This window comes from Anabrus simplex, chromosome 5 (assembly GCF_040414725.1).
Source record: "Anabrus simplex isolate iqAnaSimp1 chromosome 5, ASM4041472v1, whole genome shotgun sequence".
NCBI lineage: Eukaryota > Metazoa > Arthropoda > Insecta > Orthoptera > Tettigoniidae > Anabrus > Anabrus simplex.
Window position 1 is genome coordinate 37,364,866 of NC_090269.1, and position 16,530 is coordinate 37,381,395.

The window sequence follows — 16,530 nt, forward strand, 5'->3', positions numbered from 1 at the left end:
ATTAAGGTACAGCCCCAGCATTTGCCTGGTGTGAAAATGGGAAACCACGGAAAACCATTTTCAGGGCTGCCAACAGTGGGGTTCGAACCTACTATTTCCCGAATACTGGATACTGAATAGAAATTCTAAGTTCCCTTGGAGGAAATTAGATATTTTTCCACCAATAGAGCATATAAAAAATCAGATGTATGGCTTTTCAGGCATTTGCTCCATTAACCAGCATTTTGTCTTAGGTCTGACACTAGACTCATCAGAGTGCGATGAGTCAGACCCTACCCACTGACGCTGGGGTGTATGCAAGTGAACTTATCAGAAGCCTATTGAAGAGGCACAATCTGATAACTGCATACGGGAGATAAAACTCCACAAATGGAATTAATGGCCGCCTAGCAATTCCGAATGGAAATTCTAAGTTCCCATGGAGGGAATTAGATGGAGCAAATGCCTGAAAAGCCATACATCTGATTTTTTATATGCACCATTGGTGGAAAAATATCTAATTCCCTCCGAGGGAACTTAGAGTTTCCATTCGGAATTTCTAGGCGGGCATTAATTCCATTTGTGGAGTTTTATCTCCCGTATGCAGTTATCAGATTGTGCCTCTTAAATAGGCTTCTGATAAATTCACCTGCATACACCCCAGCGTCAGTGGGTAGGGTCTGACTCATCGCACTCTGATGAGTATAGTGTCAGACCTAAGACAAAATGCTGGTTAATGGAGCAAACGCCTGAAAAGCCATACATCTGATTTTTTTAACTGGATACTGGCCGCACTTAAGCGACTGCAGCTATCGAGCTCGGTATAGGGTAGTGTGATAGGGCCACTTCTCTACAAGATTTTTATGCTGATCTACCAGGTTGTGTATCGTCTACTATAGCACAGGACACTGATGACACTATCATTTATAGAGCCATTAGAAATGATAATGATGTAAATAGGTTACAATTAGATCTTACATCACCACACTGCCAAGGCTCAGCAACTTGTGTAGCATGTGGAAAAGGGGCGCATACCGGTGTAGAATGCACACCACCACCGATGCGTGTAAACTGCACACGTGAGCACGCCCCTCGATCCAAGGATTGTCCCACATTCTAGGAAGAAGAAAAGATCCAGAAGATTAAAGACACTGGATAAGCTTTCACATCCAGATACTCGGAGGAAATTTGAATTGGCATCCCCCGGAATTCTCTGTCTACTTCGCTCATAAGGCAGCACAAGTGCGGATAACACCCGCAAGTTTTGTAGCTTCCGCTCCCGAGAAACCATCAACAACTAGCATACAGACAGTTCCTCACAGCAGCAATAACCAAGAAAAGAAAAGAAACATGTCATTACACAACGTCTGGGAAGGGTAAAGAAGGAGACAGGGAAGCACCAGCATTCCCCTAAGAATTTGGAGAAGAAGCCTTCTCCAACCCAACTGGGGGTCACAGGATCCCCAAAGAAGACCGGCAAATAATCTGCTGGCTCTCCTTCAAAGAATAAGGAAATGGCCAGTTCTACATCCATCCCTTCTCAGCCCCCGATGAGCTAGTTTCTGCTTCCGGGGGCCATCTTAACAGATCTTCAGTCTTCAGTTGTACATCAATGGGGCCATTGACCTAGATGTCAGACCCTTTTAAACAACAAGCATCATCATCATCATCATCATCATCATCATCATTACCATCATCATCATCAGTCCTACATCAAAAAGAACTGGGATTGATGAGCCTATCTATTGAAGATGACAGTATATGAAGACGTGGAGATTGTCCTTGTCCTCTTGTGTTTCCATGTTTCTCCTCTTCTCCTATTTCTGTTACTCCATTTCTCTGACTCAAAAAAAAACAATGTCCATAACATATAAATACAAATCAATTTCAATATAATTAATCCGTTCGGTGGGCGTGCGGCTACAAGTCGGATATATCCGCCGATTCAAATTATAATTTTTTTTCTCAGTTGCCTTCCTGCAGAGGTTTATTTCCTTTACAGCAGCGTATTCTGGATGAGTCTGCCCTCTGATGTGAATTTTTTCAGCTATGTTCTCCCAATACCAATGCATCATCCACGAGTTGCATCATAAAGAACGCAGCTTACGTCCGGGCAAGAACGACCTAAGGCTTCGCGCTGAAGCTTTAGCTCATTGCCTAACCATCCCTTGGATCTAATAATATTGGTGAAGAAGGGATCTCTAGAGATTATGATACTGAACAGACCTCTCTAATGACATTTTAGAACTGTGACCTTCACGACTAGAGTGTCTGTTTACCGCAAGTTACAAAACATTTATTATTGTACGCTTCCGTAATACAGGCTCAATTCATGATTTCTGTCCAAACTGCATAGACGAGGGTTCTATTCGATCCCTTTTCTTACATTTTTTCCGCTAAAATATCTATAACGAATTACCGGCCCCCACCGTTAGAGTAAGGCAGGCTCGAATGTACAGGGTTCGGGCATAGCTGATGCGAATGTTCAGCAGTCGCAAAAGAGACAACACGTGTTCAATTCCAGTTCAAGTAGCAATCATGACAGTGACAGTTGTGACAATAATACTGATTACAATCCAACCATTGCAAGTTCTTCATCAACTTATACTGAAAATGGACAAAGAAAGTCCCGTTTTGACCCAAAATTCCATCGTGATGTAAAGGGAGAGCTTTTAGGGAAAACAAAACTGAGCAAAATATTTCAGTTACTTTTTTATGAGGAGATATGCCAGAACATAGCTGAACAGACAAAAGATCCTGAGCAGGAAATCGCACATAAAACCCAGTTTAGTAAGATTATTGTCTGGTTCCCTTTTGTTATTGCTCACTTAGCACTACCTTGAGGGACAAGTGTAATGTTCTTTAAGATTATACCTATTTGAACCATACCATGCATTCCAAAAGTCCTTCAACAAGAGCTGCAAAACTCTGAGAATAACAACTTATAGATAACTTAAGCATGGCAGGAGAAGGTAAACTACAGACATTGCCCACCATGCCATGCATTATGAAAACACTTCCACCTGATTTTGAGCTCCCTCATAAAATTTGGTCTACTCTCAATATAATACAATACAGTACAAAAAGGGCCATGGCAACTGTGCAGACTTCCGCTTTACTTGATTTGTATGCCTGAATGTGACTGTACTGCCCCAAAACAGACCATTCAGCATGTCATCACTGAGGAAGTGCCTATAATGGCAGTGCTGCTGATTTTGTTAATGTGACACCAGAGACAATTGGCTATGTTAGCAAATTAAAAATATAGAATAGAGTATACATTTCTCGTCTAATGTATGGTTATATGTGAGGTTATATGTTTGCATATTGTACCTTTAATGCCATATGCTAAATAAATATTAAATAAGACATAAAAGTCTGCATGAAATGGAAAGCTGTTGGCATTGTAGTGATAAAAATATTTTGGCCTGACACAATTGATGTTTAACATCATAAAAACAGTCCACAGAGCTCACTGCATTGAGTTGGTGGAATAAGAATCTCATATTTTCAATTAAAAAGAATTTCTACATGAAGATTATTTTTTAATGTACTCATATTTTACCAATTGGTATCTGTAACCATTGTCACACTTCTTAAGTCATTTTTTACATCAAGACTTCAAGAACAAGTGCCTTTATATGTTCCTCTATGTGTTTTTCTTTGTTACATTTTTATCAATAAAATATTTCAGGATTAACTTTTCATAGGACTTTTAGCTTTATGTTTTAGAGCAATTTATTAATTTTATATTTTACTAGTACCTAAGCCTGTCTTTGAAAGCTGAAATTACTATCTATAAAGTAACTGGAAATTTTAAATGAACTATGAATATAAGACAGTTACACTTTTCAGGTTTTATATGGCATTCAAATGGAATCAAAACAGGTATTTTACCATAGTATTTTTAGTGCAATTGTAGCTCAGAGTTGTACTTTGATGTCTATGAATCTGCGTACTCTTGAGAAAGCTACATACAACTGTCCAAAATAAATCACCATCAACAGCATCAAAAGCCCTCATTCCATATGAACACTGTGGAGAGGTCTGGAATTTAATCCAGGAATTTGGCATGCATTCTAGTGATTAGAAATTATATAACACGACCTCACCTCCCCTACCCTGCCGGCCAATATTCTGATGGTAAAAATATTTTCGACGAATGGGACTCGAACCGGATGACCATGGTGTCAGATCATATAGACTTGAAGTGTTAACAACCATGGCCACCAGGTGGGCTGCTCAATCTCATGCTTATTGATAGAGTTAAACCCCAGAATGGAATAAAATGAATGGTCCATTTATTTCACTGAAAGAAAGTATTTTTCACTGAACAGTTCAAGAATGATAGTTATCATTGCATTATTCTTCTACCCCATAACTGGTACCTATTTCTGTCTCTCAAATATATCTATGGAAGGCAACAGAAGCCAGGATGTACACAGCTCGACATCATGCTGACAGATGTAGCTGTGTACCTACATTACAATGGCGAATATGCGATGACTTCACTGATAGAAATGTATTTTTCTTTAAAAAAGTACAAAAGTTCTCGTTTGCTCAATATCGCTGTGAATGACAGACAGAATTAGAGATTTTATATACATATAGGTATATGCCCTCACTCCAAATGAGCACTGCGGAAAGGTTTGGAATTTAATCCAGGCTTTTGACACGCAATCTAGTGATTAGAAATTGTACACCACCACCTCCCTTACCTTGCTGGCAAACATTCTAATGATAGACATTCTTTCAACCAATGGGACTTGAAGCGTCTGACCACGGTGTCAGACCATAAAGTTAACGCCTTAATGACCATGGCCACAGAGAGACTGTTTACTTTCGTGCTTATTGATGGAGATAATGTGTCTTCATACACCAAGAAGGAAAAAAATAATTAATTTATTGCAAAATAAAATTTTTCACTAAACAGTATAATGATCAACTCGGTTCACCCAGAAGGACGTGGGTTCAAATCTCCGTCAGGAAGTCGTAAAATTTAAAAAAGGAGATTTCCACTTCCGGAGATGCATATGGCCCTGAGGTTCACTCAGCCTACTCCAAAAATGAGTACTAGGTTAATTCCTGGGGGCAAAGACGGCCGGGCGTAAAGCTAACCACTCTACCCCATCAAGTGCCGAGGTTACGGATAGTGGAAGCCTTTACCTTCCACCCCTCCAAGGGCCTTCATGGCCTGTACGGAGATGACTTTGCTTTTTTTGTATGATAGTCAGCATTGCATTTTTCTTATAACCCATATCTGGTACAAGTTGGAAGGCAACAGAAGTCAGGATGTACATTCTTCGAACTCATGCCAATAGATATAGCCGTGTACTTACATCGTCACGGCGATGAGACAATAACTTCGCTGACAGAAATGTATTTTTCTTTAAAAAAGTATAGAAATCATGGTCATGAAAGGTTCATTGTATTTTCTTGTATAGAAGACATACAAATATATAACTGGTACCAATTTCAGTTCTTGAAACATTATTTTCTCAATAACACTGTGAATGGCAGAAAGAATAGGGATTTTATATACAGATTTTTAAGGCTGAAGAAGGCTCACTGGATCTGAAACATGAACCTACTGTGTGATTTTTCTTATTCTTTTAAGACACATTTGTGTATTGACTAAGGTGGACCAGTTATTTATATATATATATATATATATATTTATTTGGGTGGGATGATACGACCACCTTCCACCTCTTGGTTAGACAATTGTGAGTAACCTCTCAAGACGAAAACACTTCCCATTTGGCACAGACTTTATGTATGTATATGTATATATATTAGAAATGTATAGTTAAACAACTGGTATACAAAGACTTATTGGTTCTCTTAAAACGTAGATTACTAGAACAAATAACTACAAAGATGAATAATGTACAACTGAGGACTAGCCATATATTATGCATTTCTCTGTTTCCTTTTTAACTTTTCCATGTTGAAAATGGTTTACTATCTGCAGGAAGTCTTGGGCCACACAGAGGATGCTCTCAATATAGTACTTAACCACTTCTACTTTGTGTCAGCCCATATCATATCGGAAACACCGCAAGGGCGGTGGGGAGTAAAAGAAGAACGATTCACATCACTCTGCTATGCTGGCCACCTCCCGGGATTCACGATGAGCTATAATCATCATGGACTGGTGTTTTCAGTCAATGTCATCAGTGCTAAGAAGCTGGTGTCTGGGAAGACTCGTATGTATTTCACACATGCTCCAAAATTCTGTAGTAAGGTAAGGTAAAATGTATTGTCTGACTTGACAGCCAATAAATTACAGAGAAGTCAAGGATCCATACTGTATCTCTCAGTATTACCAAAAAATAACAGTTTGACCTCAAGAGGAATTCTTAAATGAAGGAAATATACCTCACACTCCTTGTGATGGAAAGCCGATTAGAACTTAAAGTCACACAGGGTTGCTAGGTATCCCGCTTTAGTTGGGATTCTTCTGATTTTCCTCTTGAAAATCTGAGTCCCGATTAAAGCCAGTTGGGCTTGGTAAGAATTCTGATTATCCTAATGCAGACAGTATTTCACATAATTTAGTCTACTTTTAATTGTCCATTAGTAGAATCCGAGGTTTTAAATTAAAAGACTGTGTTGAAATGGCAACATAATCAATTACAATATGAAAACTGTACTTCCATGAGGCAAGTCAGAGAGTGTTACTGGTACTTGATTAATCTCTCACTCACTGGGTGTTTTTCTTATCTCATGTGTATAATTTGATATTTTCAGAAAGCACCTAGACATCATCAAATGGTAATTAGAGGAAGTTATTGTCTTACATCGAATCTGGGTATTATCCAGGTTTCAAAATTTTGAAAAAGTTCTGATTTCATTCAGACATAACCTGGCAACCTGAAGTCATATAAAGTAAATAATTGCATGAAAGTTCTTGCAATAATTTTTCTGTTTTCTAATATGAAGGCTATTCACCTACTCAAGATGGAAATTAGGCTTAAGTACAGAACTGAGGTTCTTTTAAAAATGTTAAAAAATCAATCATTGTTATGTACTCCCTCATTTCTTCATGTTACCATAGTCTTACCATAATGAACAATATTTTACCACATTATACAGTAACTGTAATGATGGGAAGGAATCACATTCTGCTGAATGATACCTGTCCAAAACATGTTTGATATGTCCAGCTTAGTCATTTACACTGAACTGGAGGTGTTGTATTCAGGGTAATCTTCATTCAAAACTTGTATCTCAGAAGGATGAAACTGAATACCATAGCAATTTCCATTCTGGTGCACCTTACAGATTTCTTAGGACTGGTATTAATCATTTTAGCCACATACCAACCTTTCTCCATTCCTAAATTTCTGGCATTACCGATAAACAAACCCAGCCCACTGAGGATTAACATTCTTCTCTACTTGTTGATAGATGGCTGCTCATTTAGAGACTTGTAATTTATACTTTCTGTGACTTTATAGTAGTTGTTTCCACACTTTGTTGTGTAGTACAGAGCTTCCCTGATATCATGAATTCAAGCACCTGCTGCCCACCTTTATGCCTATCCTGGTTAGCTACAAAAAAGAATTATTTCAACCCAATTATCATTAGTCAGAATGTCTTCAGTCTGAAAGGAGAAAAATTCTCTCTGATTCCAGACCCTTTGTTCAGCCCTTAGATCTTGTTTACAGCATTATTAAATCTACTAATGATCATTGGCTTAGTACTAGTTAAGTAAACTCATCTTTTCATCCTGAGGTAGTGCAGCTCTTTTTAGGCACACCCTCAATGAAGCTGCATGTACCAATCATCCTCCATTCCTAAATTTCTGGCAGTACCAGAATCAAATCCAGGCCACTGAGGATGGCAGTTAATAGTGCTAACCGTTTTGCTATGGATGGCACTGAATGTAATAAGTGTTCAAAATACTTCCTTTTACAGTCTCCTAATCGTTCCCATCATATTTCCTTTATCCTTCTGTGTGTTCAAATATGGTAGTCACAAAAGAATGAAAAGTATAGTAACTACATGATTCTTCATTGATAGCTCGTTACTTCCTGACACGAGCCATGTTGGGAGCTGAAAACATGGTACAGGTGCAACAAATACTGCGAGATAAAGGCTGTGGAGCAGCAGAAGGTTTCAGTATCAACATGACATTCCTACGTCAGGAAGGAGACCGTCTGTTTCACAATGCTGAAGTTTCTCCTGCAGCTGATGGAGCAATGGAATCAGGGCTCAGCATTCTAACTGCCAGTCCTGGAGAGTTCTTTGTACATTGTAACAAGTAAGTTACTGTCCTTCATAGTCTCTTTTATTTCTTCACTTTTTACATGGTATTTTATGAAAAAACAGAGATAAGAATCTTTGGATAACCTTTACTATTGCTAGCACTTTTTTTTTCAAAAAGGGAGGGGATAAGACAGGAACATAAAACAAACATAAAAAGTAAATACTGATAAAAGCAAGTCAGATAAAAGGAGCAATAGAAAGGAAAGACAAAAGATTATGCTTTGTGATTTATTTTTTGTATATACAGTAGAGTCTCGATTATCCGACCTAAACGGGACCTGGAGTACGTCGGATCACCGAAAATGTCAGATAATACAGAATAACTTTGAAAATGAACTAAAACAATGACATGTTTTACGGTACTCTATTTATTGAATTATCAATTCAATTGTGCAGTACATGCAGTATTGAACGAAAACATTCCAGATGTCTTACGAAAAGAAACTTTTCTCCACAGATATTAAGCTGCCTAATGCCGTACAGTTTTTTTCCACCGATCAAGCCACCCAGCACTGGCAGGAAAATTAGAGTCCCCTTAATTAAACTCCTTCTGGAAATACACAGCCTTTTTCTGCAGAATGGGGCCAGATAATGGTAGGCCCTTTTCCCGGTGTTCAGATAACCAAAGAAATAGTGCTTCACTTACTTTTTCGTACTCACACTTTTTCAATGTTTTTCTCTGCTCTGGTAGAGCACCACTTTTCAATTTCTTCCCTCTGTTTTTTCCAGTCTCCCACTGTAACACATCCAACACCATAATCTGAAGCCATATTTTGAAGAATTTCCCCTTTGTCCAGTGTCTTTAATGCACTCAACTTGTCTTCCATTTACTCGCTATACTCACAGAGGATATGAAAATTATAACATTCGCACCCAACCAATACTACAATGAACAATGACTGAAGATTCACTGCACCTGTCCTTGAGAAAAAAAACACTGTCCTATCGCCAGGGGTCAGGACAGTGCTTGTCCCATGGACACACCGGGTGTGCCTGAATTTAGTCTCCACCAAAAGTTCAAATTAAGTCTACCAGTGTCGGATAACATGGAATGTCAGATAAGCGAAGGTCGGATGAGCGAGACTCTACTGTATCATATTTACTTGTCTATAACAAGCCAATTTCCCCCCCCCCCACTAATTTTCAACTTCTAAAATAAGGGAAAGTATAATAGGTGAAAATTTCACATAATATAGGTTAGGTTGACATGGTTTAAAAGCAGAAAAAGTAACATCTAGCATATTTAAATCAACACACACAATAGTAATTCAAATCTATATTTTATGCAAAAAGTGATATTAGTACATTAACAGTTTTGTATCAGCCCCCTCCTGCATTACCATAGCTGACTGGTCACATGACTAAGCTCTGCACCACAGCCACATGGAGTTCAATGCTGTGCAGTATTGCAATATTGTCATGTGGCAACAGTCTGGAATACAAAATATTTGGTCCTAATACTGACTGACTTTTATAAAATATTTGAATATTAAAAATGAATTTCTTCTTACTTTTTGTACAAGTGTGCTTCAGCTCACTTAATGGGATCATTGCTATCGTCACTGCTTTCGTAGTCACATGGCTGGTCCAAATACTCATTTTCACTCTCACCTTCCAAGTAGATCGTCTTCAGTTCCATCCATAACAGAAGAAATTCCTGGTTTTCTTAAAACAGTTTTCAACGATATCAGAAGTATACCTGGCAGCAGCTGGATGACAGAAATTGATGATGATAATCGGGAGCGATTAGTCCCATTGTAACTATGATCCACTCGCAGAGTCCATGATAGGATGACCACTTGATATTGCTGCCTTTTGTCATCTCGTGCTTATCATTTACCATCCAACTTGCTTAGAACCTGCTAAAATTAACTTTGAATGGCTTATATATGTTCACATTTTCATATTTTCCTTTCTTCACACTATGGAAGGTTTTCTTTACTCCCAGTAATTTGTCTCTCTGGTTACACCAGTAACGAATCATACACGGCTGCATTTTGTATTTATGACTCATCACTTTCACTCCATTTTCTGCAGCATATTCTAACACATTCAACCTGAAGGATACTGTAAAACTTATTCTCTTGCTTGTGTACTGGATACTTTCTAATTTCATACTGCATATTGCTGCGCGTGACACAGAGCTCAGAAGCTGGAAGGGCATTAAGAAATCTAGGATAATGGGAGAGAATAGCCAAAGTCAATGCACAGGTGGTGCAGAAGCATGGGTTTTACATTTAATTGAAATGCAGCACTTGCTGCCTGGCCACTTGAAAGATTTTTGTGATTTGTGATTATTATTTATTTATTTTGTGATCACCATCCCAATAGTAGTCAAAAATTAAGGGGGACGCTGTTACAGGCAAGTAAATACAGTATTTGCTTTATCAGCAGTTTGGAGACATGGTAACTGAAAAGTAGTGTAGTATTTTATATTTATCAAAACTGTAAACAGACTTTCCTGTTTCTGGTTATCTAAGAATGTATATGTGCAGAGTATCAGCTACTAGCCATCCCTATGCAGGCATGGATATAGAGAACAGAGAGATTATAGTAGTCTGCCCATAGGAGGAAGTGCAGAATTATGTTTGAAACAGAATGCTATATATTATAATCATCTATAATGACTTAATTTTCATAATTTCAAGAATAATGTTTTCTGTTTACTTCTTGGTGTGTGGCAGGCATTAACATTTCAAACAGTAAGAAGTATCCTCAACTGAATTACACATGCTTATTATCCCAGTTATAAAATGTAGAATTTAAACCATGGGACTGTGCTAGCCAGCTAATGGGTCTGAGCTGCCCTATCTATAGCTCTCATCAATGTCTCCAAGTGTAACGTTTTCCTGGCTAATAGCTCACTTCAATTCACAGCAGTTTGTGTTTAAACTTTCGGTGACTGTACAGGCCAATTCTTGCATAGAAAATATGTCTACACACCGTGCAGCTTAGGGACGGGGGAGATTTTGGCTGGGTTTGGCAATGTTTGCATTCCTGCCACTTAATTTCTTAATGTCTGCAGCATTCTTGTGTAAAGTGTTGAACTGAGGCACAGACAGTTTGCTGCCAAAGTGAACAGTCCTCAGCAAGGGTTTCCCAGATTTGTAGGTTTCTTAAAATCACAGGAATAGAACCAGCTTTTGAGTGGTTAGGCCGTGTGCATTATACAGAATTTCGTCCAGACGTGCCATTTGGACTCATCAGCTGGAATGGCACGCCTAACCACCCAAAAGCTGGTTCTATTCCTGTGATTTTAAGATCTGCGGCCGTGAAAGCCTTTTTTGATATTGTAGGTTTCTCTCTGTCATTTTTAAGGTTAGTTCCAGTTGGTCTTTGAAGCATCTCAAGGGAGCACCCCATGGTCTTGAACCAGAGCCAAGTTCACCATAGAGGATTTGACACGGTAGTCCGGTGTCATTCATACAGTGTGCACATGCCCTGCCCGTCTAAGGCGATGGCCAACGTCCAATGCTTCTACACCCTTAACACATGCTTTCTCGAGAACTTCAACATTGGACTCATTCTCCCACATGATGGAGCATAGTTTTTGCTGGTGAAAATGCTCCAGCTTTTTTTTATGTCACAGCGGTATATGAGATGATAATGTCAAATTCTGGGGCGTTAGTCTCTGGTGCAGGTTGAGCAAGTAACTTGGTATTTTTGGCATTGATGGTAACATCACAGCCATAGAAAAGTGTAGAGATGACTACAGCCTGATACATCATTAGTTTTGTGTGAATTTTAAGGTCTTTATTCAATAAGACTGTAGGATAATTGGCCAAAGGCCACATGGGCAGCATGAAGCCTGTTCTCCACATCTTTTTCTGAAGTACAGCTCTTCGACAAGATACTCCCAAGGTATATGAAGTGATCTGCTTGTTCTAGTTTGGTGTTCGAGATGGTAATGTTAAATTCTGGAGTGCTAGTCCCTAGTGCAGGCTGAGCAAGTAACATGGTATGTTTGGCATTGATGGTGAGATCAAAATGATCCTATGCATCCTTGAAACTGTTGACTGACTGTTGCAGTTCCTCGGGTGTAAGAGCTGATGATGTGATATCATCAGCATACTCCAATACAGTTACCCTAGTAACACTGGTATGTCTATGTGGGTAAAGTCTGGCCAAATTGAAGAGGCCATCATCATTTAATATCTACTCCAGGGTAGTCTGTTGTTTCATAAAGCGTGGCCACCAGATACAAGGCAAGCAGAGTTGGAGCAAGTATGCAACTGTGCTTCAGTCCATGTGTGATTGTGAGTGGTTCAGAGAAGTTGTTTTGATGGAGAATCTGCCCAGTCATACCATCATGAAGTGTTTGCACCAGGCCCACAAAATGCTTAGGACAGCCAAAGAGTCTCAGACCCGCCCACATAACGAGTCTTGGAACACTCATGATACAGATGCTGATTCCCATAGGGAGCCTGAAATGTCCAATAATGGACCAACTATACTGGTATTCTTAGAACACTATCCAAGGCACTTTCCAGGCCATAAAACATAAAATAGAGGGGCTTCTGCTGTTCTCTGCATTTTTCTTCCAGTTGTCTTGCACAAAAGATCATATCAGTAGTACCTCTGAAGGCTCAGAAATCACATTGAGACTCTGGTAGAGTCCTCGACCATAATATTTGAAGCTTGTGCCTGTCCATAAAGTCTACAAATTCTTCACATTTTTTAGTGAGAGTGAGGATGTTGAGGGTTCCAATTCTGAGCTGTTTCTTGGGTAATGTCTGTCTCTTTCTGCACCTCCGATGATTCTCCAGTTGTTGGCCATCATAATTTCATGAGCTACTTGAAGATATGTTACATCCAGTAATTTTAACACTTTTATGTCCAAGGCTTATTTTATTTTTGAAAGCAACATTCATTTACCTCAGTGCAGTTGGCTTGCTAAGCCATGTCCCTCATGTATTCCCTTATTGAATGTAAGTATGTTCAGTCCATCAGCGCTAACGCTGGTGGGATCCTCAACAGCTCTGCCATCAGCTGTCATAGATGGCCTGAAGAGGCGTACTAGGGAAATGAGGAGTGAGGTAGTTTCCTGTTGCTTTCCTCACTGAGCCAGAGTTGCTATTACATATCAGTCTGCCACGCCCACTGAAATGCATACACCAACCGACCCTATGAGCGATATTTTCACACCATTCATAGCAGGGACTGGCTGCATAAGGATTGGCATTACTAGCATCTCTCATACCTCAGTCACTTTCATATTGTCAAAGCCAAGGATAAGACAGAGACAGATCTATGAAAGTAACAAAACTGCTCTAGCCTATACCAGAAGACATAGTGCACTGTAAACACTAGGTCCTGCCAGCAAATGCATACCTTATTGAATACCAAGTCATAAACAGAAAGAGATGAATATGAACAAGAACGCATAACAGGATAATCAGAATGATAGATCATTATGGGAAGGAAAAACAACAGAAAGAGGGGACAAGGACAAACATGAAAATACTAAAGGAGAAATTCAATTTTCACATCTTCATACACAGCAGTGGCGACCCTGTGATGCTCAGTCCATTGCATTAAGTGTAATACAGAAATCTAAATTTGTATTGCATACGGGAAGTGCTAACTGAGCCATGTGAGCATCCGTCCCCCCACCCCTCAGAAACAATCCATCTTCTATCAGCTTTGAAATTCTTGAAAATTTACAGAAAAATAGACAGGTGAACATACATCTCAATTTGTAAGACTCCAATTTTGAGGAACATTGACGATATAAATAACTGATTTGCACAATAAACAACAGTTAAAAAGTTACAAAAAAAAAGCCTTTATTCTGCTTATCAAAAAAAATGTGGATCTACTATTGACACACTCATATTTACAGAGGTTCAGAGACCTGCATACAACTTTGGGAACCGGCTTTCTTAATGGAAGGGGAACATCATCTGATTGTAATAATGTTCTTGTTTTTATTTTCATGATCACCTAACTCCGAATAATACACTACTATTACAGAGAAACGTATTCACGATTCTTGTAGAATTACGAGTTATACATCTTATCGTTGTGTCCATATTGAGCAACGTATACCTTTCTAATATAAAGTTCCTTGAGAGTCCACCTTTAAAACACAATATGTTTTTTTATTGATTTACAGAAAAAAATGACATTATTATGTCCTGCTTAAGATATAATAATGTAAAAGGTAAAACATGTTCCGCTTAACATATAATAACATACAATTTTTTATGTAAATCAATAAAAAACATATTGTATTGAAAAGGTGGACTCTGAAAATATTTTAGAAAGGTACTTGTAGAATGTTCATTCAGTTACTGATGTAATTAATGTTATGGCTTATCTCATCTTAGGAAGAGTGAAAGACTACCTATTAAAAACTTTGTCAAAAGAAGGTCAGTTTAAACCCTTCAAATAATTCTCGGCTGCAGTGTTATCTAATAGCAAGGTGCCGACCTGGAGCAGTAACATTTCAATACAAATCATCAAGCCAGGTCTTTCCTTTCATATCCAGCAAGACAAGGTTGTCCCAAAGAGGGTGTGATTTAAAGATGCACTTGGGAATAAAGTGTCAACAATTCCAAGAATTGGGATGTCTCAACCATGTCTCAGCGATACAGCTCCTCCAGTACATGTGAATATGCCAGCCGTGCTGCAAGGACAGAACCTTATGGGCAACTCTTAACCATCTATCGGAGAAAGCTATGTGCTCTTATGCTTTCAATGTAATGTTCTGTCATTCACAGATCCAAACAAGGTCTCCAGATCACCAGTATCTGAATGGATATCGATCTTTGGCTTCATAACAACACACAGTATGAAGGATAGGATTGTTAATCACTGTATATTATATCTTTCATTCCAGTGGTTCTGCAGCTCTGCACATCGTATTGTGAAGCCGCGCCTGATACACAGTCATTTTCAAATGAATAGACTCTCTCCTTATCACTTCGAGTTCTTCTACATTCTTCTCAGTCCCTGATGAGCTCGTTGCTGTTTCTCAACTTTATTAGATCTGTCAAGGTGGCCCCTTGATGAGTGTTGTTGACTGCCATCCCTGACAAGCTTATTCCTGCTTCCCAGGTTCATCACAATGACCTTGTCATCGACACTCATTAAGGGGCTATCTTGACAAATCTGATGAGGCTGAGAAACAGAATCAAGCTTGTCAGGGCTGTGAAGGAATACTGGTATATTTACTGAGGAGAGAGCTGATCTATAAAGGCCAGCCAAATAAAAACTAAACACCCGCCATAACACACATTCCAAACAAAAGGTGCCAACACTGTTGTTATATATCGATACTCCCATCGCTGTGGTAGGAGAACTGCATAGTGGCAACTCAGAGTCATGCAATTGTCGGGTTATGTCTTTGTTGGTGCACGGACTGGTCTAGTGTGTTCGTCTGGCTGTAGAAATTGAGGCAAGGAAAGAAGAGCAGAGAAGTGTGGTTCATTTTCTGATGGCTGAGGGTGCTGGATTAAGTGAAATTCATCGTCGCATGTCTGCTGTGTATGGCAAACAACGCATGTCCATGACGAGTGTGCACGAATGGCATAATGAGATTCCGTGAAGGGCACACATCACTGCAAGACTATGTGCGGCCAGGGCAGGCCCATAGAGCCATTACTCCTGATGTGATAGGGTGGACTGATGGCCTTATCTGGGAAAACCGACGAATCACGGAGGAAGAAATTTGTGTTTGGGTCGGCATTAGCCATGGCTCCGTGCATGTCATTACCAAAGATCACTTGCATTTCTGCAAAATTTCCACGTCAACTGACGGAGGGACAAAATATTGACAAAATGACATCATGTCTGAATCATCTGCAACGGCATGATGAGGAAGAGTATGCATTTTGTGGACGTTGGTTTCATTTGGACGAGGAAGTGCAGGAGTGAGTGCAGTTGTGGATCCATCAGATCTACAAAAACTGGAATTGGTCGTCTCATCTCCCAGTGGGATAAATGTATTAATGCTTGTAGTAATTACTTTTGAATAAAACCATTGCATGGTCACATGGTAGTGGGTGTTCAGTTTTCATTTGACTGTCCCTTATATTTCAAGATGACAGTATATGCAGATGTAGAGCCTCCATTGCTCAGGTGGTAGCACATCGGCCTCTCACTGCTGGATACCGTGGTTCAAATCCCGATCACTCCATGTGAGATTTGTGCTGGACAAAGCAGAGGCGGGACAGGTTTTTCTCTGGGTACTCCAGTTTTCTCTGTCATCTTTCATTCCAGCAACACTCTCCACTATCATTTCATTTCATCTGTCAGTCATCAATCATTGCCCCA

At 39.3% G+C, this 16,530-nt stretch overlaps 1 protein-coding gene across 1 annotated transcript in view; it reads left to right on the plus strand.

Moving 5' to 3' along the window:
- Nucleotides 1–16,530, plus strand: part of t (C45 family peptidase tan) — a 301,214-nt gene that overhangs the window by 267,801 nt on the left and 16,883 nt on the right. Inside the window, exons 4-5 of the mRNA XM_067146847.2 lie at nt 5,954–6,188; nt 8,008–8,248. Coding sequence (XP_067002948.1) covers nt 5,954–6,188; nt 8,008–8,248 — 476 coding nt within the window. The remainder of the gene's footprint in view (nt 1–5,953; nt 6,189–8,007; nt 8,249–16,530) is intronic.